At 46.5% G+C, this 25373-nt stretch overlaps 2 protein-coding genes across 2 annotated transcripts in view; both read left to right on the top strand.

The window, feature by feature from the left end:
• The window catches only part of LOC130198601 (solute carrier family 22 member 23-like), a 33062-nt gene extending 18797 nt beyond the window's left edge, over positions 1 to 14265 (top strand). The window contains exons 4-10 of the mRNA XM_056421826.1: positions 889 to 1057; positions 2171 to 2298; positions 4049 to 4151; positions 4530 to 4765; positions 6240 to 6272; positions 9041 to 9164; positions 9855 to 14265. Coding sequence (XP_056277801.1) covers positions 889 to 1057; positions 2171 to 2298; positions 4049 to 4151; positions 4530 to 4765; positions 6240 to 6272; positions 9041 to 9164; positions 9855 to 11409 — 2348 coding nt within the window. The 3' untranslated portion in view covers positions 11410 to 14265. The remainder of the gene's footprint in view (positions 1 to 888; positions 1058 to 2170; positions 2299 to 4048; positions 4152 to 4529; positions 4766 to 6239; positions 6273 to 9040; positions 9165 to 9854) is intronic.
• A 5625-nt stretch (positions 14266 to 19890) lies between these two features.
• LOC130198602 (tubulin beta chain-like) lies at positions 19891 to 24827 on the top strand. The gene is made up of 4 exons (XM_056421827.1): positions 19891 to 20038; positions 20403 to 20511; positions 21607 to 21717; positions 23510 to 24827. The coding sequence occupies exons 1-4, from the start codon at positions 19982 to 19984 to the stop codon at positions 24580 to 24582; spliced, it is 1350 nt and encodes a 449-aa protein (XP_056277802.1). The 5' UTR covers positions 19891 to 19981; the 3' UTR covers positions 24583 to 24827.
• Positions 24828 to 25373: the final 546 nt, after the last annotated feature.

Here is a 25373-nt window from a genome sequence, read left to right as displayed (position 1 = left end):
ACAATGTGCGATGGCAGTTGTGTCTGCGTTGCATCAGACGTGCACCTCTCTTCATGTGCATCATCATCATCATCGTCACTGTCGGGTTCCATGTCCTGGCATGTCTGCCTCACCTAGTCAGAGCTGCTGCATGTTTTATATTTACACTGGATCGTGGTGCACCAGCTACGAGTGACTCCATCGCAGAGTGGACGTGTAAAGTCTGAACGAGTGATTTTCACTTTACGGGCCGGCGGCATTAAAGGATGCCGGGGCTGGTGGAGCCCGTGGAGGTTTCCAAGGAGACGCCTCCCGATCAAGTGAACTGCCGATGCTTTGTAAATGCACTCGTCACATTATTTAAATTTGCTCTGTTTTACGACATGTATTCATCGTATTCATGAGTGGGCAGTGAACTATTGTGCTAACCTAGCAGATTTTAAAAAATCATATCATTGCCATGCATTTTGGAATTTGGACGACATGTTGTTTTTGTGAAATGCAATTCCCCCGATAGCTCATGGGGGAGAGTGGTCGTCCTGAGACCACAAGGTACTCGCGTGTCCTTGAGCAAGACGCTGAACCCCCAGTTTCTCCCCGGGCTCGTCACAGAAGCCCAAGGATGCAGAGAACAGATGTCATATATGTATGTAACCATATGAAATATGACAAAACACATTTAGGGACGCATGCATCTTCATATAACACGGCTGAGTTTGAACTTTCAGAAAGCTGGTGTCCGATTGACAAGATCTTGAGAGTGGGATGAGTTCCTTGTTGACGTCCATATGCCCACTAACACTGTCTCTCTCTCTCTCTCTCTCTCTCTCTCTACCTCTCTACCCCTCTACCTATCTCTACCTCTCTCTCTACCTCTCTCTCTCTCTCCTCCCCTCCTCCCTCCACCAGGGATTGAGCTGTGTCTTCCGGGCTGGCGCTTCTCCATGACCATGGTGGCCAGCTTCGTGGGGCTGGGCGGTCAGCTGCTGATGCCCGTGGTGGCGTACCTCTGTCGCGACTGGCAGGTTCTCCAAGCCGTCATCATCTGCCCGTTGCTGCTGATGCTCTCCTACATCTGGTGAGGAAAAGACCCGAGCAGAGCGTAAACAAAGATGCAATGGAGGAAGTCCCTTCAAGGACATTCTTTTTCACCGCTGAATTCCCAGCTGAATTAAAAAGCCTTTTCATGAACTCATGTGCAGAGACCTCTACGGGGAGTGCAGTATCTCTATATAATGACCCTCCGCACCATTTAGTCTAGCGTGACACATGTACACTGCGACACACGCATGCTGATATGTACAAAGCCAGGAGATGACGATCCAGGAATACATTTGTGTTCTTATCAAAGGCCTTGGTTTCCTGCCCCGGTGCGTGTGAAGAGTCGATGCCGCTGATGCGATGCGCTCCAATCGGCTCGGCACACGGAGGTCGGAGGCCGTAATCTCGGGCACACGCAGAGACACATAGTCACCGTTATCCCGACGGCGGAGTGAAAACAAGCAACAGCTCGGCCGCCGGGTGGCAACGGGGTGGAAGACGCACGTCTGGCCTGCTTTGATGCGGTCGGCGCGGCCTCGCCGGCTGATAACGGCTCAAGGGCGCGAAGCCGCTCGTTAAACTGATTATTTCTCACGGCTATTACTTAACGTCGGATAAGTGAACTCGACCCGCAAAGGTGACGGCGGCAGTTTTTTTTCAGCGTCAAACCGGCCGACGATGTGCAATAGAGCCAATGAGACGCTGAGTCGGCAAGTATAGGAATACAGCCGACGTCCCAGTGGGACACTGCAGGGGATGAAAGTCCGCTGATGGGGGGGGACGATTTAAAACCACACCAGTCATGAAGATCCTATACATCACCCGTGTAAAACATCTGTTCGCCTTGCATTGTTTTTGCCGACTCGTCAAATCTACGCACAGTAGCGAGGAGAGAACGTTGCCGCTCGCCCCGCTGCCACACGACTCGATATGACTCGCGGGTAGTCGAGCACAGCAAGCGGCTGCAGCGGCCGCGTGTTTATTACACTGTAACGACGCCTGATTCGGCTCATTTGAGGCCCTGCGACCTGTAGATTTGCCCGCGAGTGTTTCTTGTTTGAAAGGCTATGCTGGTAACCCTGATTCAGAGAGTGCTCCGTGGACTCGGTTCCTCTTGTTAACCGGACCCCCCCCCCCGTCTTTCTGGCAGGATCTTCCCCGAGTCGCTGCGTTGGCTGCTGGCCACTCGGCAGTACTGCCGCTCCAAATGGATCATGGGACACATAGCGGCGAAGAACCGCGTGAACTTGGACCTCGACTCCGAAAACATCCTCGCGGGTAAGAAAATACGTCGGCGCGTTTGCGTGAAAAGGTTTCCTTTTTACGTCGTGATGTTGTGATTACGGTCTGTGATGCCGAAGGAGTCGTCGTGTCTTTTATCTGCCGCAGTGTCATCGTCCAACCCTTTTTTATTTCCTCCTTTTTTCTCAGAGCCTGGGGGTTTTGTCGTATCCCCAGCTGTTCTTTTCCTAAATAACACAGATTGGTTTATAATCCGCTTCCTGTCGGGTTACCATAGTAACGGACCACTTCAGACGTAGCAATCCGCGTCGAACATTACATTAAGAACACTAGGACGGTAATTTAATCTAATTACAGCCTGGGTTGACGACGCAGCGGTGCACAGATGGCAGATGGACGCCTGTATGCCCTTTGACCCCCCCCACCCCCCAGTTTAACTGTCCATACAGAGGCGCAGAGCGACTTCCTGTATGTCGTTGTTAAATGTCATATATCAGATTGCATCTGTCTTAACCTTTAGCGGTGTACCTTTCTTTGCTGTTGCTCACCGTACAGTATTTATCAATCCGCTGCTGGGAAAAGGCTCCGAGAGGAACCACTCAGTCTGAAATGGATTGCACTTTTTTCAAAACTGTGAGGCCGTGTGCTGACGCAGCATCGATAAAAGCACATCGCTTCAGACATTAAATGATCCACTCTTGGTTTTTATAGTCACTGCCTGGCTATCCCCAACCCTCACGGTAATATTTCCCCCTCGCAGAGCACCGAATGTGCCGACGGCCGCAGAACACGGAGCAGCCGAGCGACTGAAGAGCAACGAGGGCGTGTTATGTAATCTTTTTGTAAAGAGCGATCCGTGCCTCGCTAGAGTCGGGGAAAGTCAGCGGGAACGTCTCGGTGGTTGCAGACCGAGAGCACCTTGGAGCGGCGGAATGCCGTCGCATGCCTGAGTCGACAAGAGCGCAGAGGGCGGCGAGAAAGCGGAGGCTGGTTTCTGTGGCAACCCGATATGAAAACATCCACCGGTTCAGGGGCGTCGCCCTCTCACGAGCGGTTCCTGTTCCCTCGCCGGCGTCGTCGTACCCGTCTCACGAGGCGGCGGGAGAGTCGACTCGTGGGACGAAACGTGTGCATAAAAAAAAAAAAATACAAGTGGAATTTCCTGTGGCTCGGGGGCGACCTCATTTGACCCTTCAGGGAACACGTCACCTGAGAACTCACTTTAATTAGATGTAGCAGGGTTCGTACGGTCATGGAAAACCTGGAGAAGTCATGGAATTTCAAAATGGTCATTTCCAGGCCTGGAAAAGTCATTGTTAACAACTTAAATCACAAAAGTTTTGGAAAAGTCCTGGAAATTTGTTATAATCACATGTTCATTTGCGTCGAGTTTCAAATAATTAATATGTTTTTGAAAGAAAGACGCTCAAAATATAAGCCGGCGTACGTCCTCTCTTACTGGCGGCGCAATTATTATTTTTTCTCGTTGCAAGTGAACGCACCTTGAACATTGATACTTCATTTTCTGAATACATGTGTACACTATCTATTGTGGGGGGGAAATGTATACAAATCCAATCTAAATACGTTATATTTGGGTATTCAGACATAATTGTACATAGCGATGCTTCAACTTTGTAATCATAAAGCTCACTAGTGGCACGTTTATGGTTTAAATGTAGGCCGCTGCGCTGAAAAGTCCCTTTTGCAATAACTTGAAATGGCGCGGACCTCCAGAGTCCGATGTTCGCGACGCTCTCGGATGAACATGTTCGCGTGTGTCCAGAACTGCAGGGAGCGCTTCATAAGAAACCCAAGAAGACGTGCATCGTGAAGATGGTCGGGACGAGGAACCTGTGGAAGAACATCGTGGTGCTCTGCGTCAACTCGTAAGTGTTTGTGTTGCTCTATTTTTCGCTGCTTGGAAACAGTGGCGCGTCACCGTGCTTTGCGTGTGATGGGAAGGAAAACCGGAGAGGGAGAAAATAAAGGGAATGCATGTGTGTGCTTGTATATGTGTGTGTGTGTGTGGGCGAGGCCATGCCAGTTAGACGCGCCTGTTTGTGCAGTCGAGATGGCCTCTGTAAACCTGGAGGCTCGATGCAGCATTGATCTCTCACACACACACACACACACGCACCTACACTTTAGAGCTACATGGATCTGTTTCCTCCCCCTCTCTGCTTGTTCTTTTCCCCATGTGACCTCTTTCCCTCCCAGCGTCCCCCCCTAACCTCACCGTGTGTGTGTGTGTGTTCTTCTCCCAGGCTGACCGGATACGGGATCCACCACTGCTTCGCTCGCAGCATGATGGACCCCGAAGCTCAGGAGACGACCATGTTCCACAACTTCTACGCGGATTACTACACCATGGCGGGCATCGCCGTGGCGTCCTGCATGGCGCTGTGCCCGGCGGTGGGCCTGATGGGCCGGAGGGGGGGCCTTCTCATGTTTATGATCATCACCGCCCTGGCGTCCCTGTTGCAGCTGGGCCTGCTCAACTGTGAGTATGAGGAGAGAGGATGGAGTGTGTGTGTGTGTGTGTGTTGACTTTGAGCATCTGAAGCATCTTCAGCAGGCTTTAAATAGCAGGACTTACACTGTGAGGGTTCTCGGTTACATTCGCATTTGTTTAGAGAATAATTTAACGGTACGGCTGGTGCGATTCTTTCTTTTTTTCTCTCCCTTTTTGCCAACAAATCCTGCAAAACAAACATTCCTGCGACCAAATACTGAGCCACAAATATCTTATTCCTTCCAGAAATGTCAATGAGCCAGAGGACACGTGTTGGGTGCTGCTGCTTGAAAGGCTCATTTTGATGTTTGTTCATTCAAAAAGTCTCCAACAACAAAGGAATTCTTAAAAAATGAATAAATGAAACGATTGTAAGGCAAATTGTTTTTCATATTATGTCTTTAGGGAAGTTGGTAAGCATCGTCGAGACTTAACGAATGAAAACACTCATTGCAGTCGTCCTTTGACTATATTCTCATATTTTATCGCATCCCACAACATTCTGGCCAATTGAAGGATTACAAGCAAAGTAAAAAGTAGTGGAATATGTTATTGTTGTATATTGTTCCACATAAGTGAGAACTCTTATGCAGATGAACACATCATCGCATGATGTGCTTAATAGAAAAGAACATTTCCCATTTAATGATGTACAAATATTAATTTTCATTTCATCATTTAGTTTTCAACTGTCTTGCTTGTGTCTCCTTCTCACACACACAAAGACACACACAAAGACACACGCATACACACACAGACAGACAGACACATACACACACACATACATACACACAGACAGACACATACACACACACATACACACACACAGACAGACACATACACACACACACATACACACACACAGACAGACAGACACATACACACACATACACACAGACAGACATACACACACAGACAGACAGACACACACATACACACAGACAGACATACACACACACAGACAAACACACAGACACACATACATACACACACACACACAGACACACACAGACACACACACAGACACACAGACACACAGACAAACACACAGACACACACAGACAGACAGACAGACAGACAGACAGACAGACACACACACAGACACACACACACAGACGAAACACAGACAAAACACACACACACCCGCGGCTGCTCCACGGCGCCCGGTGTGCAGCGGGTGTTTCTAATGGCGCCGTGAACACGACTCGATGAGCAAACGGAGGATGTCCGTTTGCTCATCGAGTCTCCACCGCGGACCAAAGGAAAGGAGTCAAAGTTCTCCCAGGAGACCCGAGCTCACCGGGTCGCGGCTCAGTGCGTCTTCGTGTTCCGCCCGAGTCGTCACACCGAGGTTCCGCTCATGTGTCGTGTTCTCCCTCGACGAGCCTCGAGCGGCGCGTTAATGTTCGTAATGTGTGTTTGATGCTCGGTGTGTCTCACATGTTTCTCTCTCCTCCTGCAGTGCTGGGGAAGTACAGCGTCCATCTGAATATAGGTACGATAATATGTCCATCTTTCTTCTTCTTTTCCTGGATGTGGATTCAATTGCCGTGCGCCGCTCATCACTTCAGGCTGCTGCATTACCTTGATGAGGTTCTGGAGAATGTGCTGCATACACTCCATCACACACACACACACACACACACACACACGCCCCGCAGAGACACGTAATGAAGTCCAGGATGTAATCATGGCCATTTTCTCCCTTATTCATCCCCGTTGTGATGAAGAGGGTTATAATCTTTGAAATGTAGCCGCCGATCAGCGAGCGGTCTCCGCCGGTCGTCTCCGAGCCGTCGTCGACACGTCTCGCGCCGAGAGGAGACGTCTCCGGTCTCGATGTGCTCTTTGGGTTTGCGAGTCACTTCCTCAATAATTCATCAAGAGGCCGCTGAGCGTTGGGGCGCCGTCACACTTCATTTCACCCTTTTCTAAACGTTTGAAGATCGTTGTAGTGATGCACTCAAAATGCTTTTATCATATTGGATTCAGTTTTAGTAACTCATGAGCTGGAAGCTTTCTCTTTAACTTAAGTGAACATTTTTATTTATTTAATCTACTTCATGTTGAAGTTGAACTAACAATGGTTTTGAAGTATTTCTATTTTTTTATTCTTTATACTTCATATTTTATTCAGGTATTTTTTACAGAAAAACAACCTTCAAAAGTAAGAATGCATAATAATAACACATAAAAATTAGGGCTGTGAAACGATTAAAATTTTTAATCGGATTAATCACAGGTTTTTGTGGATTAATCATGATTAATCACATATTACCGATATTCTCGGTATATTTTGTGAGAACATAGAGATTTATGACAAAAGACGGATATATACATTTCTACATTCTTCTATACAATGGTGCTGCAACTCAGCAGTTATTTAGCAGTTTTCTTCCATCTGGAACATTAATACATCTTCATCCTAAACAGAATGTTTAACCCTCCTGTTACCTTTCGGGTCAATTTGACCCCATTCAATATTTAATGTCGGTGTTCTTTGGGGTCAATTTGACCCCAGGCTGTTTTTCACTGTGTCAAACATATCAGAAATATCAACTTTTTTATTTATTTAAAGGGCTATTTAGGTAGTCAACAAACAAACATAAAGTACCTCACACTTAAACTTGGGAAACAATATTAATTCTAATAATTTTCTGGAGGTTTTAATTGCTGGGGTCAAATTGACCCAGAGGGTAAAATATGTTAGTAAATGTAAAGGTAACAGGAGGGTTAAACAGAGCATTTTTCTTGTTTGTCAGCCATTAACTCCACCATGATACAATCTAAAGGTGGACAGATTGACAAGTGACTTTTTTTGCTCGGTCCCGATGCGCGCACGAGCTCTGTGGCGCGAGACGGAGATCGATAAGTGTTAACGCAACGCGTAGAGACAGAAATGACATGCTGCTGTGGAGATACGATCAACAACAGACGTTTAGTTTAATAAAAGAACAAAGACGTGCTATAGAGAACATGTCAGGGGGCGGGCCAATCTTTTTAATGTCATGCGATCTACCAACACTACGCCGCGATCGACTGGCAGGTCGCAATCGACGTGTTGAGACCCTGATCTACAGGAAGTAAAAGTCGTAGCCTAACAAGGTTTCCGTAGGTGAACCTGCGGAAGGATCATTACCGATGAACAGACCGTCTGCATGAGAGCGGACAGAGTTCAGATTGAAGTGGTGTATTGGAAGCTCATTTTGCAAGTGACTTTTTTTTCGTCCCGACGACCAACAACAGACAGATTGGAAGCTCATTCTGCGCATGCGTTAAATGCGTTAAAAAAACAAAACTAGTTAAACCTGTAATTGAATTAACTGAGTTTTACGCATTATTTTTCACAGCACTAATAAAAATGAATAAGAATAAAGTAAAAATTAACCATTTATCTGCCCAAGAAGGGCCAAAAGGAAACACAAAAATAAAAATGTTAAAGCAGGAAAATAATTATAAATAAGGAAACAAAAAAATCAAAACAACCATGCAACACTAAGCATTTCAATTTAAGTCAGTTTTTATGTTATTTGAGTGCTTTGAATTTGTTTTTTTCTTTTTTAAATGCTAAAAATGTAATAAAATCTACGCACGTCAGGGTACATTTTAGTGTACAACATTTCTCACGGGTCTGATTGACCTGCAAGTCCACAAACGGTCACTTCCTGTTGTCAGTAGGTGGCGCTATGACTGACTCAAAATTGTCCGGTGGTTGTCCTCGAGCCGGGATGCAACATTGTGATCATACAGGCCAATGGCCGCCCGAGTCACAACAACTGCCTGTGTTATGGCGAAAGGCCCTTTCCGTCGCCACGGCAACGTCCTTCTATAAAAATCTAACTTTTAATAGGTCACAAACGTCTGAGATTGTACTGTCCAAAGTTTAAGTAGGTAGGAGAGGAGTTCTTTCAAGTACAGGGCCTTGAAATGTAAAAAAAAAAAGGATACATAAAATAGAAAAATGTCTTTTTACGTCTCAACATGAAACGTATACACGGACCAAAGGTCATCCGTGAAGGTGAAACGCACCGCATGGGGTCTAATGAAGTATTTAGTCACGGTTAAATGTCACAACTGTGTTTCTTATCAAAATAAATTATAATTCGTATTGCTGTATTTTCTTGCTGGCATATATCCTCAAGTTTCACAACTTGACATGATGCTGAACACCGTCTTTTAAAACACAGAATCGTTTACTCCAAGCCTCCTCTTCGCTGCCTCTGGTGCTAACGATGTAAACTGTGTCTCCTGCTCCGCCTGCAGAGGACTCCGGTACGCTGAATAAGAACTTCTCCGTCGCCTTCTCCATCATCGGCATGTTCTCCTCCCACGCCGTCAGCAACCTGAGCATCTTCTTCTGCGCCGAGATCACGCCCACTGTGATCAGGTAGGCAAAATGTGTGTGTGTGTGTGTGTGTGTGGAGGCAGGGAAAAACATGCTTTTTACTCTCGAGAAAGCGAAACATCTGTTTTTAACGTGCAGGAGATGGATTAGTCTGCAGTGTGTTCACGTTTTGCTCTAATTTGTGCGCGCACTAGAGGGTAGCAGGTGTAGCAGGTGTAGTTTCTACACCTATTCCAGTGTCTCAGTTAACAGAGGCTGGTGTCCTCACCTGATGGATTAGCCGCTCCACCTCCTGCTAAAAGGAGGGTATGAGACGGACTCTGGCGGTTCAGTGTCGAACGTAATCCACGTCTCGGACACATTCGCCCTCCACTGTGATATGTGACATGGCACTGGGTGTTCATTATCTGGGGTTATGTCAGGGCTGTGCTGCTGCCGGCGCGCCACAGGCGCCCTCTGGTGGTGGAGCGGGGTAGTGTCGGGAGAGGAGAGGGGGCCTGGGCGGCGCTGCAGCTCTCTGCTGCCGTTACGACGGCATTGATGTGTCAACATAAGAGGGGAAGAGATCCTCCCTGTTTTATATGAATGAATTTGGTTATAGTTATGATTCACTTTAATTGCCGTCAGCTGTCCTCCCTTTGTTGTTTGGCTCAGGTTTATGAGGTCTGTGAGATACGTGCGATCGTAAAATCCTGCCGTGTGACAAAAAAATGTTTCCGTGTCTCGTCACAGGGGCGGCGGGCTGGGTCTGGTCCTGGCCAGCGCCGGCTTCGGCATGCTGACGGCGCCCATCATGGAGCTGCACAACCAGAAGGGCTATTTCCTCCACCACATCATCTTCGCCTGCTGCACCCTCATCTGCATCATCTGCATCCTCCTGCTGCCCGAGACGCGCTACCAGCCCCTGCCCGAGACGCTCGCCGACGGCGAGAGCTACACCCGGCAGCCGCTCCTCCCGCCGAGGAAACCCGGGGAACAGCGCCTCCTGCTGCCTCAGTCGGAGAGCAGCAGGGACTACACCCGGGTGCACGACACGCCGCTGCACGAGGCGGCCGCCACCGCCGTGTCCACCATGGACTCCACCGCCTCGTCGGCGGCGGACTTGACCGCTCGGTCCGTCGGGGATCTGTCGGCGCCCGCGCTCACGGAGGTGCCTCCGCCCAAAGACCCCAGCGGCCACTCGGTCTCCTCCTATCCCACGACCCCCGTCACGGCCCTGGGCGAAGATGGCGTCGTCCACGCCAGCAAGGAGCACCTGCTGTCCTCCGCCCCGCTGCACGAGCTCCCGTGCGTCACCGACCCCCTGCTGGCCGCCGCCGACGAGCCTCCGGCGACCTTCTCGCAGGCCGCCGAGCCGCCGGCGGACTCCACCCTGATCGAGATGGATGACATTTTCCCGTCCGCCGCGACGGAGTCGTCCGCTCCCCCGTCGCCCTCGCTCGACCGCCTCGCTCCCCCCGTCCCTCAAGCGGTGCCCGCCTCCTTGTTGATCTGCACCACGCCCGTCATCGAACCCCCGCCGGGCGCCACGTCGGAGTCCCCCGACGACCCCGAGGGCGACGACGTCGACGATATCGGCCTGATGCTCGACCGCCCCGTGGTGGAGGTCGCAAACGCCCCTCCGGCGGACTCCCCGACTCCATCGATTCGCCACAGCCCCCCTCCGTCCCCGAGCCCTTCCCCCGTGCCCGCGACCGAGAGCGACGTTTCCGCTGACCCCCACCCCTCCTCCGTCAGCGTAGCCGTGGACGATCCCCCCCGGTTAGAAATCGTGGAGGAGTCCGTGTGTCCCCCCTCCCCGAGAGACTGCCCCATACCTCCAGTCATCGAGCCTCCGGCGCCCCAGATGGACCCTCCCTCTCCCTGTGTGAGTGATGAAGCCCCTTGTCTCCCTGATCCCCCGAGCCCAGTCACCGTTTCCCCTTCATCCACTCCTCCTCCTCCTCCCCCACCATCACCACCAGCCGACTCGGGCCACGCGCCCTCAGAGGCCTCTTCCACTCCCCCCGTCGTCGAGGCCGTCGTCGAGGCCGTCGTCGACGCGGCCCCGCTAACTCCCGCCACTCTCCCCATCGCGGACATTGTGCGCCCCCCCGCACCAGAATCCCCCGCTCTGACTGTTGCGCCCACGCAGGATTCGGCGGCAGCAGCTGCGTCCCTCGCCGCGGACCCAGCGCCGACTCCCCCCTCTCCGGCGGACTGCACCGTCTCCTCGCCCATAGACTCCGGCGTCCTTCTCGACGGCGTCACAGAGAGCAACACTGTCAATGGCGCGGCGTCGTTATGATCCACAGTCGCAGCCGGGAGAAGAAGAAGGAGGAGGAGGAGCAAAGCAGCCCACGCCACGGCAATAACCGAGGAAGGGGGCCGAGGAAGGGGGGGCTCGGGCGGTCGTGCTCGGGCTTCAGGCGCTTCCTGAAGGCTGACCCCACCTGGAGTTGACGTAGTCACGTCCCACAGAGATCCCGTATGTTCCCTCCCCAACCCCCCTTCCTGTATTTAGCCAATAAATGAGCAAGTGAGAGAGCGCCCGAGGCCGTCTGCTTTCAAGGTGGCCGTGTCCGCTGCTCTTTTTGAATGTCACTGGAAATCACCAGCCTTCAAACTACTTTCATGTCAATGAACGGGGGGAAAAAATCTGTGTCATTTCCAAGAGTCTCACAACAATCACTAAGAGGACTGGTGAGACTACGACGATGCTAAAAAAAACAAACGAAATCTCAAAATCACTGGTACTTTGGCTCTGATGAAATGTCCATCTAACATATTTGTATAAAATATTGCCTTATTGTGTGGATAAAAAGAAAATCTGAATGTTGCAACATATTCTTTTTGCAGTTACACAGGTAAAATTTGATATTTGGGGGGATTTTTATTTTCTGAATGCAACGCCAAAAACTACTCTGACCAAAATTAAATGTAGATATAGTGCCAAAAAAAAGTAGTATAAATACAGTATTTGCCTGCACGGGGAAATACTGTGCAGTCCCCTGCCATAGGCTGCTTGTGGATTTAAGTGAATCAGATGAAGCCTTTTTTTTTTCCTTTTTCAAAGTTCAGAAATATAAAGTAAATTGTTTATCAAATTAATAAAGAGTGAAAGCGATATCATCCTTTGATGAATTGGAATGGAGAGAGAGGATTGAGATTGCAAAATAGCTCTCATCAACACGTCGTTCATTGTGTGACCAGCGATATTGGGAGTAACGAATGACCCATATTTTGTCGGCCTGACGAATTCTTTTTTTATTTTTCCAATCGTGATGGACTTTAGGGGATGCAAATGCTTTTATCTGTAAATGTGATATTGTAAGTAAATGCGTAACTAGTTGTTGAGCTTGATTCAGTCGTTTTTCTTTTTATTCAAAGTATTATTTTGAATAATCTCTCATGGCGTGCCCTTTATTGTACAAAGCTATACTACACTCCGACAGTATTTGCAGTGCCGCCATATTCTTTGCAGTTGGGACTAAAGCATGAAAATAATTGTGAGCGTGTCAGTGAAACGAACCTTCAACGCAAAGCTTAAAAAGACGACTTGAAAGCAATTTTTTTTAATGAAGCCGTCGGATGACAACGTGTTTGATACGACGGCCGACTGTCACACAGCGTCGCTAACTTCAGTGTTTTCTAAATCATGTTCTGTCATTCGCATAGTTTATGAATGTCAATGTGTTCATATATCCACATGCACAAGTAAGATTCAACTTTACAAAAACAATGATTTAATGCAGGTCAAGTCTTATATTTCTAGGTAGATGAACCTAATAATGTTAAAATGACAAACTGCGGACGACGGTGTACTTGACTTGCGTGTAACTTGACAGCTGTAGCTCCACACTTCATGCTTTTGAGGTTGTAATATATCAGAAAAACGACGTATGATTACGGATAGATCATTGTTTACAAGAACAATAATACATACACATGCATAACAATAATGATGAAGATAAATAATAATAACTACACTTTACTGGAAACTCGAGAGCCAACTGAATGATGTCTTGTCATTTCAAATGTGATGGAGCACGAGAACCTTTATCCAGAGAGGATGAGCGGTCCTTTACTCCCCAATATCCTCTTTCATCCGGGTGCACTGACGAAGGGGCTGCGTGTGTTTAGGGATCTGAATGATGGAGAAGCCTGCTTGTGTTTATTTGGTTTATATATTTTCTAAATATGATTAATTGGTCTTTTCATAGATCGTCAAGTCAACAAACTTCCATTTGGTGAAAGATTCATCTGAACATTTAAAGCCTAACATGCTGCTAAGCCTCAAAGCACAATGCCCTGCAATCATGTGATGTCAAATTTCGTGGAGCTTGTCAGTTAAAAAAAAAGGGAAATGGAGTGGGATTTTCAATAAATACATTTACAAATAACACATTTACTTTTGCAATAGCCCCACATGTAATCTACCTTGTGGAAGAGGGTGTCGGCCCTGGTTTTCATAATGAGTTCCTGCATTAACGAGTGGGTTAACTGCAGAGGTCGGTATAGCTTCACTTTACTCCGTGTCCTCGTCGTCTGTGGTTGGTCTCTCTGTCTCAGTGTGTGTGTGTGTCTGTGTGTATTGCATAAATTAATCTGTGTATTGCCAATACCCCATGCAACACCAGTCTAAAGACACCGACACAGCGCAGACCAGTGTCTCCACTCAGATCGGTTGCTTCCATTTCCACGACTCCCATGCAGCTATTTCACGGTGCTGGTGTGAGCGTTTTAAGTCAAATAACGGCAAAAAAATAAATAAAAATAGCAATCCAAAAGCAACGTTAGCACCAACGATATGGTGGACCAGGAGACGGTGATCGCCCTGGTGGAAAAGCAAAAAAAGAAGAATGGGTTATGCCTTTGTAAATAGTAAACGTGTGGAAATGATGAAGGCTCATAGATGGTGATGTGGACTGATGAATAATTTTGAATAAAACTCAGAGACATGAAGTCCACAGTGTACAACAGTCCAGGTTTTGCTTCTCTCGACCGTGCGACTCCGAATCTCCTGTTGGGAGATTTGAATGAATGTAAAAATCCTGGATTGTACCATTTCTAGTTTGTGTTTTTGTTTTGTTTTAACAGACATAAATGCACTTGTATATAAGCCGTACCTGTTGTTAAAATAAACCAATATTTATTGATCACCTATGGATATCTGTGAGTGCTTGATTTTAAAACATGTTTATGGATTATATGAAAAGTAGGCAAAACAAAAGGTCAAATACAAACTACTGGCTGGCGGGCTTGTATTTCTCCCTCTCTTCTCCAGAAGGCATGTTGGACTCAACCCAACGCCTCGCTCTGTGTGCTGTCATGCAAAAACATTTAAACAGGAACAGTTCGCCCCATGAACCTGCTTCATAAGCACGTATCGAGGAAAAGGACCTAAAAGAACTGGAGCGACCACACACACTAATCGTTGTAGGACCTGTTGGCTAGCTAGCTTACAGCTAACGTGAAGTAACACATCCGGCTGTTTAGAGCAAATAAACAAACAACCCACCGGTCACATTTACCCAAGGCCCAAGGACAGGGTCTAAGGTCAAGGGACCAAGGACAGGGTCCAAGAGTCTAAGGTCAAGGACCAAGGGTACAAGGACAGGGTCCAAGGGTCTAAGCCTTAGACCCTTGGTTCTTGTCCTTGGACCCTTGGTCCTTGACCTTAGAGGACCAAGGGTCCAAGGACAAGAACCAAGGGTCTAAGGTCAAGGACCAAGGGTCCAAAGAAATGAACCAAGGGTCTACGGTCAAGGACCAAGGGTCCAAGGACAAGAACCAAGGGTCTAAGGTCAAGGTCCAAGGGTCCAAAGAAATGAACCAAGGGTCTAAGGTCAAGGACCAAGGGTCCAAGGACAAGAACCAAGGGTCTATTATCAAGGGTCCAAGGACAGGGTCTAAGGTCAAGGACAAGAACCAAGGGTCTAAGGTCAAGGACCAAAGGTCCAAGGACAGGAATGTTGTATGATTTTCATGATTTTGGGCTGTACAAATCATTTTAATTGAATAATAAATAGTAATACAGTGTGTCATAAAAATGTCCTAGTATAGTATGCGATCAAAATGTAATATTGTAGTACGCCATAATATGCCATAAAAAGTTAAACTATATAGAACTACCAAACATGTCATATTACAGTATATCATAAAGTATAACAATTCATTTCAGTTTATTTCGTATAGCTCGGAATCACAAATTACAAATTATCCTCAGAGGGCTTTACAATCTGTTAACATACGACATCCCTGACCTTTGACCTCACATCGGATCAGGAACAACTCCCCAAAAAAGATTTTAAAACTTTCATAGGGAAAAAAGGGCAGAAACCTCCAGGAGAGCAACAGAGGAGGATCCCTCTCCAGGATGGACGGATGAATAGACGTCATGTGACCAGAATGAATCATTACAGAGTTACATTAACACATTAGATGAATATGACCGAATGTATGAATAATGAGTACAGGAGGCATGGACCACAATCCAGACCTCCATGATCCATGTAAACAGAAGGAGGAAGACTCTGGCTCCCATCCTACTTTTTAAGACTCTAGGAACCACAAGTAGCCCCTCATTTAGTGAGGCAGCTCTCTAGTGGGGCAATATGGTACGACAAGCTCCTTAAGATATGATGGACCAGCACCAATACAGGCTATAGGTGAGAAGAATTTTAAATGTGATTATTGATGTTAAAGGGAGCCAGTGCAGAGCAGCTAGTGCAGGAGTGATGTGATCTCTTTTCTTAGTTTTAGTGAGAATACGAGCTGCAGCATTCTGGATCAACTGGAGGGACCTAAGAGATTTATTAGAGCAGCCTTCACTCAAAAAAACGATTCAGTTACAATTAAATCAATTACAAAAATGAAGATATTTATATTTAATGGGTGTAACACAAAATATAGGAATACTTTCATGTATTAGATTTATTTAGGTTAGATGGTGTGCATGTCAATGCATAATAAATGTGTTTAATTGGGGACTATACCCTTTGCTCATGTGTCAGATCTCGTGCTCTCAGTCGTCTTTCCGTCTTTTCTCCTGACTGACCTGACCAGACGCAGCAAGATTAACGACTCATAACAAAAAAATTACTTTCTGAGTCACTGTATTTGTTTTTCATAGTAGATTAGAATGAACCTCGCGACTTTATGACTTTTTTTCCCTTCTTTTTATTACTCTATTACTTTTTTTACTTTATTACATTTTATTTCTTCTTGAATTTTTTACTTTTTATTACTTTTTAAACTTTTAATAATTAATTTTTCTTTACTTTTTTTAAATTACTGTTATTACTTTATTAATTTTCATTACTTTATTACTTTTCATTTCTTTATTACTTTCTATTACTTAATTACTTTTGTATTACTTTAGTAATTTTTTCATTACTTTTGTACTTTTGAATCACTTTTGTATTAAAAGCTAGATGCTAATCGCGATTAGCATTTCGTCATTGACATCCATGTTGGGGTTAGCTTAGCCTCTTTAAGCAGTCAGGGGATTCATGTTGATGGATACTGGTCATTTCTGTCATGATGGCGTTGTGCTGGATCGTGATTTGTGTTCATGTGGTGTGTGGACAGTTTTTAAGGTCATGTTATGTTTCCACAGTTTTACAAAATCAAGATTCAACCCCTAAACTCTACTCTGGATTTCTGGGTCTTCATTCGATGGATCTGCTGTTAGCTATCTGCTAAGCTAACTCAGAGAAGCAAGACCAGAATAGTAACACTGTTCATTTAAAACAAACGCAGCATAATTATCAAGGCAAACAGTCTTAATCTTATTTAACATGTGTTCATAATTAAATGTATATATGTAGCTTTAGTGTTGCTGTAAAAGGTGAACTGATAGTTCATTCTCAATGTTAAGATTTTATCCAAGTGGCCCAAAGACTTGGGAGTATTCCAGCATTTCACACCACTAACATATGTACCTCATCTTTTGCAGTTGGATCACGTTAAAGCTCCTTGAAGCAACCTCCTAATGAGAGTATAATATGCTTTATGTTCAATGCTTACACAAGCTGATCGGTATCGGTGTCATCTGTTCAGTGTGCTATTTGCTAATGATCCTGTTCTTCTCTCTAGGATGATGCATGTGAGAGTGAAAGAATGCAGTTTGAAATGTATGGCATGTTTTTGTTGTTGCAACATTTTAGGCAGACTCGTGGGCCTTTCAGGGGCAGTTATCGCTTCATGTCCATACACGGATTGTCCATGCACATTTAATTCATGGAGTAAGCTTTTGAATCACACACACTAAAGCCACCCTAAAGAGAAAAGTCCAAGGCCAGTGGAAGTTCCTACATTCAGTGTCATGTCTGCTTTTGTAGAGTTAGTAACGCAACAAGGATTTCTTTCTTGATTTGTTGCCCCGGTTTCAGTCTGACATCGACACCAGGAGGGAGAGCATCCTGAGACGCCTCGTCCTCCATGAAGATCCAGACTCTTTCTTCAAGGGGTGTCTGGTAAGTTATTACAACATGTTACCATGTAGTGTCCCCAGGACTTTGCAAACGCTGTCATGGGGATTTACATCATCTGAAGAGATGGGGACCAGAGGACGTGGGGGTTGTGATGGATGGCATTGAAGTCCTAAACGACGTCGACAGTGATCTAAACTTCAGACAACTTCAAGGTCACCTTGAGTTCCTCCAGAAGGTCATCGTGAGTGTAGAGGGGCACAAGCTGAACTCCAAGACGCAGCAGCTGAACATCAAGTTGTTTTTATGACTCAGAGACAAAGTGCACCGTCAAGTTTCTTCTTTCTTTGAGTTCGCTGGCTGTTTATTTTTCACCAGTTGCTGAATTGTTACAGGAGAACCGTTTCCAGGTATTTGATGAGGAACACACCTCTTAAAATGTTACACACAAAACACACACACACACACACACACAAAGATGCTGAGGAAAGCAACAACGGCTATGCGCTCACACGACACGCCAAAGTGCTCAAATAAGATTCATTGCTCTGATCTGATTTTGTTTATTACATTACATTATTTTTACAACATGGCTTATATCAGATTCCGGTGTGAACTCGGCGTTCCTGAGCTGACCTGACCTTCACGTGCAAAAGAACAATAACAAAGACGTGACAGTCAGCAATCTTTTGTATAGATGTAAACATGCGAGGCTCTGAAGCCAATGTTGGTGTTTTCATTAATAAACCAGTAAATATGTGAAGGACGAGAGCTACGTTCCTTATGCTGGCTTTTGTTTTGTTTGGTGGAGCAATGGCTCTCCCTTCTGTTCGTAGGGTGTGAGCTCGCTGAGTCAGAGCGGGGGTGTCGCGACCCGACTGGCTCCACTGAGACACATTTCAAGGACCACTTTTAGTTTAACGTCATTGGGGAAATCAAGATCGTGTCTGATTTAGGGCCACGAGGGAAAGTGGGCCGAATCGGAATTTAAAAGACCAGATTCCATGTGATCATGTGATCCTGTGATGTCCACAGTGTTGTGAAAAGAACAGACCTCCATGATCTTTATGTTTCAGCAGCCAGAGAAAAACACCACCACCAGCACCACCACCACCAGTAACTCCGCCCCATTTTATCTCCACACAACAGCTAGTGAGCCCATGGGGGTGAACGTCCTTGGCTCCATGTTGACACACATTCCTAAAGCTCCACCCACTGCTTGTGAAGCACTACATGCACAACACGTTTCTGATGCTGGTCAAGACCCTAATAAACCTCATGATATATATATATATATATATATATACACAAACTTTTTTTCCTTTTATTTCACGCTTTTCTCATAAAATGCACATTTACAATCATCAATCAAAGAGTTTATCCGCTGTACTAACAGTTAAATAAACGGCCGTGGAACAGGTCGTGGAACAGGTCGTGTAACGACCGGCAGAAGATCTAATTAGATATGAATGGATGTGACTTCACTTTTAAGTTTTCTTCTTTTTCTTTTGTCTTTGGCATCTGTACACAGTACACCCAGACCTCCCCGCATGGCTCCACTTATTATTTATGTCCACAGATCAAAGGGCATCGGATTCATGAGAAGAGAGTAAGGGAGGGGGAGGGGGAGGGGGGGAGGCATTTTGTATCCGTCTTCCTCGTCTCCTGACCACATGTCATCGTTCACCCACTCACACACATGCATCACTGATGGCTCTATGCAAGGTGTGACCACCAGGACTCAATTAACTTCCACGGGAAACATATTGTAATATTAAATTAAGATGAGGAACAAAAAGGATTAAATGTTTTGACCCCCCACCAGTATGACCCGATGCTGCACTGAATTAAAGGTTCAGGGATGCTGCCTTTCCTTGAGCCATAAGACTGCAAAGCAAGGGCCTCGCCCGAGGTGGCTCCTGCTTTTTTTATCCAGTCTTGAGGACCTTTTTTATAGAGGGGCCTCGTGTCAGAATGATGTTTACATATATTTAATATTTAAGTCGATCCTTTGCTTTCTTTGATTTCTCCTACTCATCTTTGCCTTTTTTTTAACAGGTATAGCTGCTCCCGAACTATTCACACAGTTCTAACTCAATCAGCACATGTAGAACTGCCACCCTCAGTGTCATGACGTTTACCATTTCCTGGCCACCTCAGACCAGCGAAGAAAGGACAACGAGTCCACTTGCATGGGACCGGGTGACGTCAGAGAAGGGGATGATGCAGCACCATCCTCTGGACCACTGCATCAAAGTGGGGGCGCTCCCATTGGCTGGCTGGGTGTCATCTGACCAGCGGCACGTGGGTCTCTCTCGCGGGGCTCAACACTCGCTCTGGAAACGAGGCAGTGCAGAATTTGAGAAACGCTGCTCGGCAACAGACGGAAGACCCGACACCTGAAGCCGAAACACAAAGCGCCTCCGACCGCATCCGCAGCTCACCATGAGGGAAATAGTTCATCTCCAGGCTGGACAGTGTGGGAATCAGATTGGGGCGAAGGTATGCATATTATTATATATCACATTTAGGTGAGGTTACATTCACCTTGCTGGATTTTAATCCGAAATGCGCCTTTTGTTTCGAGTCAATTACATATGCGATTGCTGTTTCCTGTGCACATAAATACATTCGTCTGTATATTTGTATATTACACTTTATATTTTTTTTAAGCTGGGCCGTGCAGTGATGGGACCCACGCACCCACACCCCGCTCTGATGGGTGCCATTTTGTCACCAAACCGATGCGCACTTTTATAGTTAAAGGCCTGATGCGAGCGCGTGACTCGTTTTCACGCCGTGTCACGTCGCTTTAAGGAGTCATAGCAACTGAAGCTCAACACGATCATGTTTTGTCCCAACTTAGTTCTGGGAGGTGATAAGTGACGAGCATGGCATCGACCCCTCGGGTAGTTACCAAGGTGACAGCGACCTGCAGCTGGAGAGGATAAACGTCTACTACAATGAGGCATCAGGTAAAAAAAAAAAAAAAGGGTTGAGGTTTGTTTAAAATGAATCACACGTCTGAATAATTGAGCACAACGTTACAAACTTTGTTTCCATTGCTGTCCTTGCATGACCTGATGCTATGGCCTCATTTGAATTCCACCGTTTTGCACATGACACTAATTTAGCTGCAAGAGGAAAGTAGGTCCCGCTATGAGTGCAGGGGATAATTAGGACAGTGAATCTGATAAAACATCTCCCTCTCTTTCTCTCACTCCCTCACTCTCTATAGGGAGCACAGGCATCTGCAGTCTCTGTATAGTTGACCCCCTCATCACTCGTCATTCCAGATGCATTGTGTGTCATTCCAGATGCATTGTGTGTCATTCCTCGCAGGAACAAGGAACAAACATACCATGCAGCTCGGTGTGCAGCGATGCAAGTCTTTAAACTGACAGGGTCAGAAAAGGACAAATTAAATCTGTCATCCTCTTTGCCTGAATGATGGGCCTAAAGAGCATACACTGTCCACGCCCACCACTAATCTATGGCCCAGCAGCGAGCACTATTGATCCTCTGTTTCTGTGTGGCATGCTGGCATCAGTGTCACCGACCGGGCGACGACTGAATGTGTAATGACCGAGCATCCCATGAATTATTTTCTCCTAAAGAAATAAGTGCATAGAATGCCAGATGTTCACGGAGTCGAGCGACATTAAGATTCACCCGGGCAAGATAAGGGAGGGGGAAAAAAGGGATGGGTCAAAGCCCCGCTGGTCGAGGATGAGCTATGCAGCACGCTGCAGCAAGAAGGGTTACCCACAAAGAAAGAGACAGAAAGTAAAGAGCAAGAAAAAATACAAAAGCAGGCACTATTCTGTCTTTAAATACACTGCGTCATGAACAGGCTGTAAGGTATCCTTTAAACAAAAGACTGTTTTACCCAGAAGCTTACATGAGCCAACAACACTGCTGCCTTAAAACCCATCGAACACCACTACGCAGTTGATTTCTTGTCTGACACCATGTGCACTGAGACTGCTGATATCTTACTCCACCCTTCCATCCATTACCTCTCTCTCTCTTTCTGTCCCTCTGTCTTCCGCTCTTTTTTTCGTCCCAAGGGGGCAAGTACGTCCCTCGTGCCGTTCTGGTCGACCTGGAGCCAGGAACCATGGACTCGGTGCGCTCCGGCCCATTCGGACAACTGTTCAGGCCTGACAACTTTGTCTTTGGTGAGTGGGCAGTACACCACCGTGTCCCCCCTCGCCCTGAACCAGCAGCTGCTGTCGCGTCCTGTGGAGCGGTTGCCTAGTTTCACTTGAGATTGACAGCACTGCGTATTTTCCCGGCGAGAAGCTTCTGCAGCCTCGGAGCGATGTGCCAGCCGTGCGATGCATTGTCATCGAGTCAGTCTGAGACAGCTCTAGTGGTGACTCAGCGAAAAAGCCATCTACAAGGAGATGATGCTGCAGTCCTGCTCACGAATGAGGATTCAGGGGCCAATGAGCTCTGCCACTAGATGACTCTCCGTTACAGAATTATCGTTTACCAAGGGTTTTGTTTACATGTCCAGATTGTACATTGACTAAGAAATACACATTTAATTTTCAGAATGTCTTATTATTTAAGATATTTATGTGAGGAATGGTCAAATATGTTGTAACAAATGGCTTCATCAATGGTTAATACGTGATTTATTAAGGTGTTACAGATCATAATAATTAAGTATGTATGTCAGGGATTGGTCCAAAACTAATGCTTGTACGATCCCTAGAGGGTCATAGTTAGAAGCTTAGGGCCAATGACCAAATATTATTGGTATTTCATGTGTTGGGAGTTAGAATATGTAAAAAAAAAAGTGAGTGATGAAACTACTATGCCCACTTCCAGATGACGAAAGCCTTGATGCAGCTACAGTAGCTCGGAAAATAGTGTTACTATGGCATGTATGTACTGTATTTGATGAATTGAATGTCGATCAGACTCCAAATAAGATGATAATTACAACCCCAGTTCCTTCAGCCTCACTCCCCACTGCTGGGGGGCTCGTGTTGCTCCGCCTAGAGGAAGGGTGGGTGCCAGCTCCAGAGAGAGACCCTCGTGGCTATACTCGAGGGGCGGTCTTGCTCTTCTGCCGGCTGAAGCCACCAGCGGTTCACGCATTTTCTATAACCAGTGTAACGTTAGCTTGAAAATATCTTGGAATTAGCAAGCTAACGCAAGCAAGCTAACGTGAGCAAGCTAACTAGAGAGCCGTTAAACGGGTAACACTGTGCACCCTTGTCACAGCAAAGCGCATTGCTGTCGCCAGAGTGTCGGCCATGAACACGGTTCCACCAGATTTAGTCATATAGCTTATTTTCCAATCCGCAGAAAAGAGACAACAGGCTTGTGCAAAATTAGGGCCGATTTAAAAAAGTTGATTGTATCCACAAATTGAGGAAGTAATGTCAATATTAACATCGGCATTGAGCTGTTTTGCCAAACTAGTTTATAGCTTGAAAATCATGTTTGAGTGTGAAGTTACCACAAGAAGAAAAGCATTATGGTTGTCAGTTTGTTAACGTTAAGAGTCTACAGCCATAACCGCGGCTGTCGGGCGGTACCTATAGGAACAGGAGTGCTTTGAATAAAATGCTAACAATAACAGTTTCGTAGATGTTTACAATGTTCACCATTTAGGCGTTTTAACATTTTAACATTTCCTACAATAATTGCCACCTAATACAAAGTCCAGCTGGGGCTGATGGGAGTTATTAAAATGAATCTTAAAGGGGACATGAAGGTCCATATGTCCATCCCAAAATTCATAGCAATACATTCAACTCAGAAACACAAATGTCAATCTCATGGTGGTATAAGAGGGAAAGTTATGGGTTCACCAAACTTCTCAGGATCATCCTGTGGGGCCCATGAATGTCTATAGAAAATATCATGGCAACCAATCAATGAAGACATTTGTTACAATACACCCGTAAAGTATGCCAACACTATCTGTCATTAAACATTTGATGCGTCATACAGGTCAAAGTGGAGCAGGAAATAACTGGGCTAAGGGTCACTACACCGAGGGAGCGGAGCTGGTGGACTCGGTGATGGACGTGGTGAGGAAAGAGTCTGAGAACTGCGACTGCCTCCAGGGCTTCCAGCTCACCCACTCACTGGGTGGAGGCACAGGTTCAGGCATGGGTACGCTGCTCATCAGCAAGATCCGGGAGGAGTACCCGGACCGCATCATGAACACCTTCAGTGTCATGCCTTCCCCAAAGGTGTCGGACACCGTGGTGGAGCCGTACAACGCCACTCTCTCCGTCCACCAGCTGGTGGAGAACACGGACGAGACCTTCTGCATTGACAATGAGGCCCTCTACGATATTTGCTTCCGCACCCTGAAGCTGACCACGCCGACCTACGGAGACCTCAACCACCTGGTGTCCGCCACCATGAGCGGGGTGACCACCTGTCTGCGCTTCCCCGGCCAACTCAACGCCGACCTCCGTAAGCTGGCCGTCAACATGGTGCCCTTCCCCCGCTTGCATTTCTTCATGCCGGGCTTCGCGCCCCTCACGAGCCGGGGCAGTCAGCAGTACCGGGCCCTCACCGTGCCGGAGCTCACGCAGCAAATGTTCGACGCCAAGAACATGATGGCCGCCTGTGACCCGCGGCACGGACGCTACCTCACCGTGGCGGCCATCTTCCGCGGCCGCATGTCAATGAAGGAGGTGGACGAGCAGATGCTGAATGTACAGAACAAGAACAGCAGCTACTTTGTCGAATGGATTCCCAACAATGTCAAGACGGCCGTTTGCGACATCCCTCCCCGTGGCCTGAAAATGTCCGCCACCTTCATCGGCAACACCACGGCCATCCAGGAGCTGTTCAGGAGGATCTCCGAGCAGTTCACAGCCATGTTCCGCCGAAAGGCCTTCCTCCACTGGTACACGGGCGAGGGAATGGACGAGATGGAGTTCACTGAGGCCGAGAGCAACATGAACGACCTGGTGTCTGAGTACCAGCAGTACCAGGATGCCACTGTGGATGAGATGGGTGAATATGAAGAAGACGAGATCGAGAAAGAGGAAGATCTTCGCCACTGACTCTAAAACACTGACATGAAACTCCGTGCGGTACAGTCTTTCAGATTATTGTCGTAAACATAGCTGTTTAGCGAAGCTTATTTTGCATATAGATATAACTTATACTGAATTATAACTTATATAATAGTTGGCTTTCCAAGTCATGCTTTGCCGGTGTAAAAACTAAGGTCAGTTTTGTAAAATGTTCTTCAACATGCATTCACTGTCTCAAGTCTCCAATAAAAGATCCAGTCCGGTCAAGACTCCATGTCATATTTTATTTTGGTACGACACAGGTGTCAAGGTTATTAAGGGAAAACTGTCGCAGTGGAAGTCCTTTCGTTGTTATGTGTGATATATTTACACATTCATTATTGAGACCTCCTTTTGTGAAGGTACGATGATACTCTGTATTTTTCTAACTGTCAACAGACCCACGGACACCCACAATCAACACCAAACTGATGCTACCTGGACTATCAAGGACCGCATGTGTGACTTCATGACATAGACCTCCATTGTTGTCCAGAAACCACTAAATACATCCGTAAAGCCGCACTTGGGTGCATTGTTCCTTCATTACAATAAACAAGGGAAATTTAGTTTATTTTGAGTCATACACAGTCCTTGTGCAGCGCGTACTAAATAGCAGTTTTGGGGGGAAATTATTAATAATTTTCTAAAGATTCAGGAATATATTTTAGAACATTTGATCAAGATTTACATTTTCAATATAGGAAACAATGGGCGTGGGACCACAGACGAGGTGGGAAGTCAGAAAGTGATCAAGTCCAGTCACTGCATTGCAGTTT

The sequence above is a fragment of the Pseudoliparis swirei genome, chromosome 8 (assembly GCF_029220125.1).
Source record: "Pseudoliparis swirei isolate HS2019 ecotype Mariana Trench chromosome 8, NWPU_hadal_v1, whole genome shotgun sequence".
Classification (NCBI taxonomy): domain Eukaryota; kingdom Metazoa; phylum Chordata; class Actinopteri; order Perciformes; family Liparidae; genus Pseudoliparis; species Pseudoliparis swirei.
The sequence above is the reverse complement of the archived record's forward strand: the minus strand, read 5'-3'. Positions and strand labels throughout refer to the sequence as shown.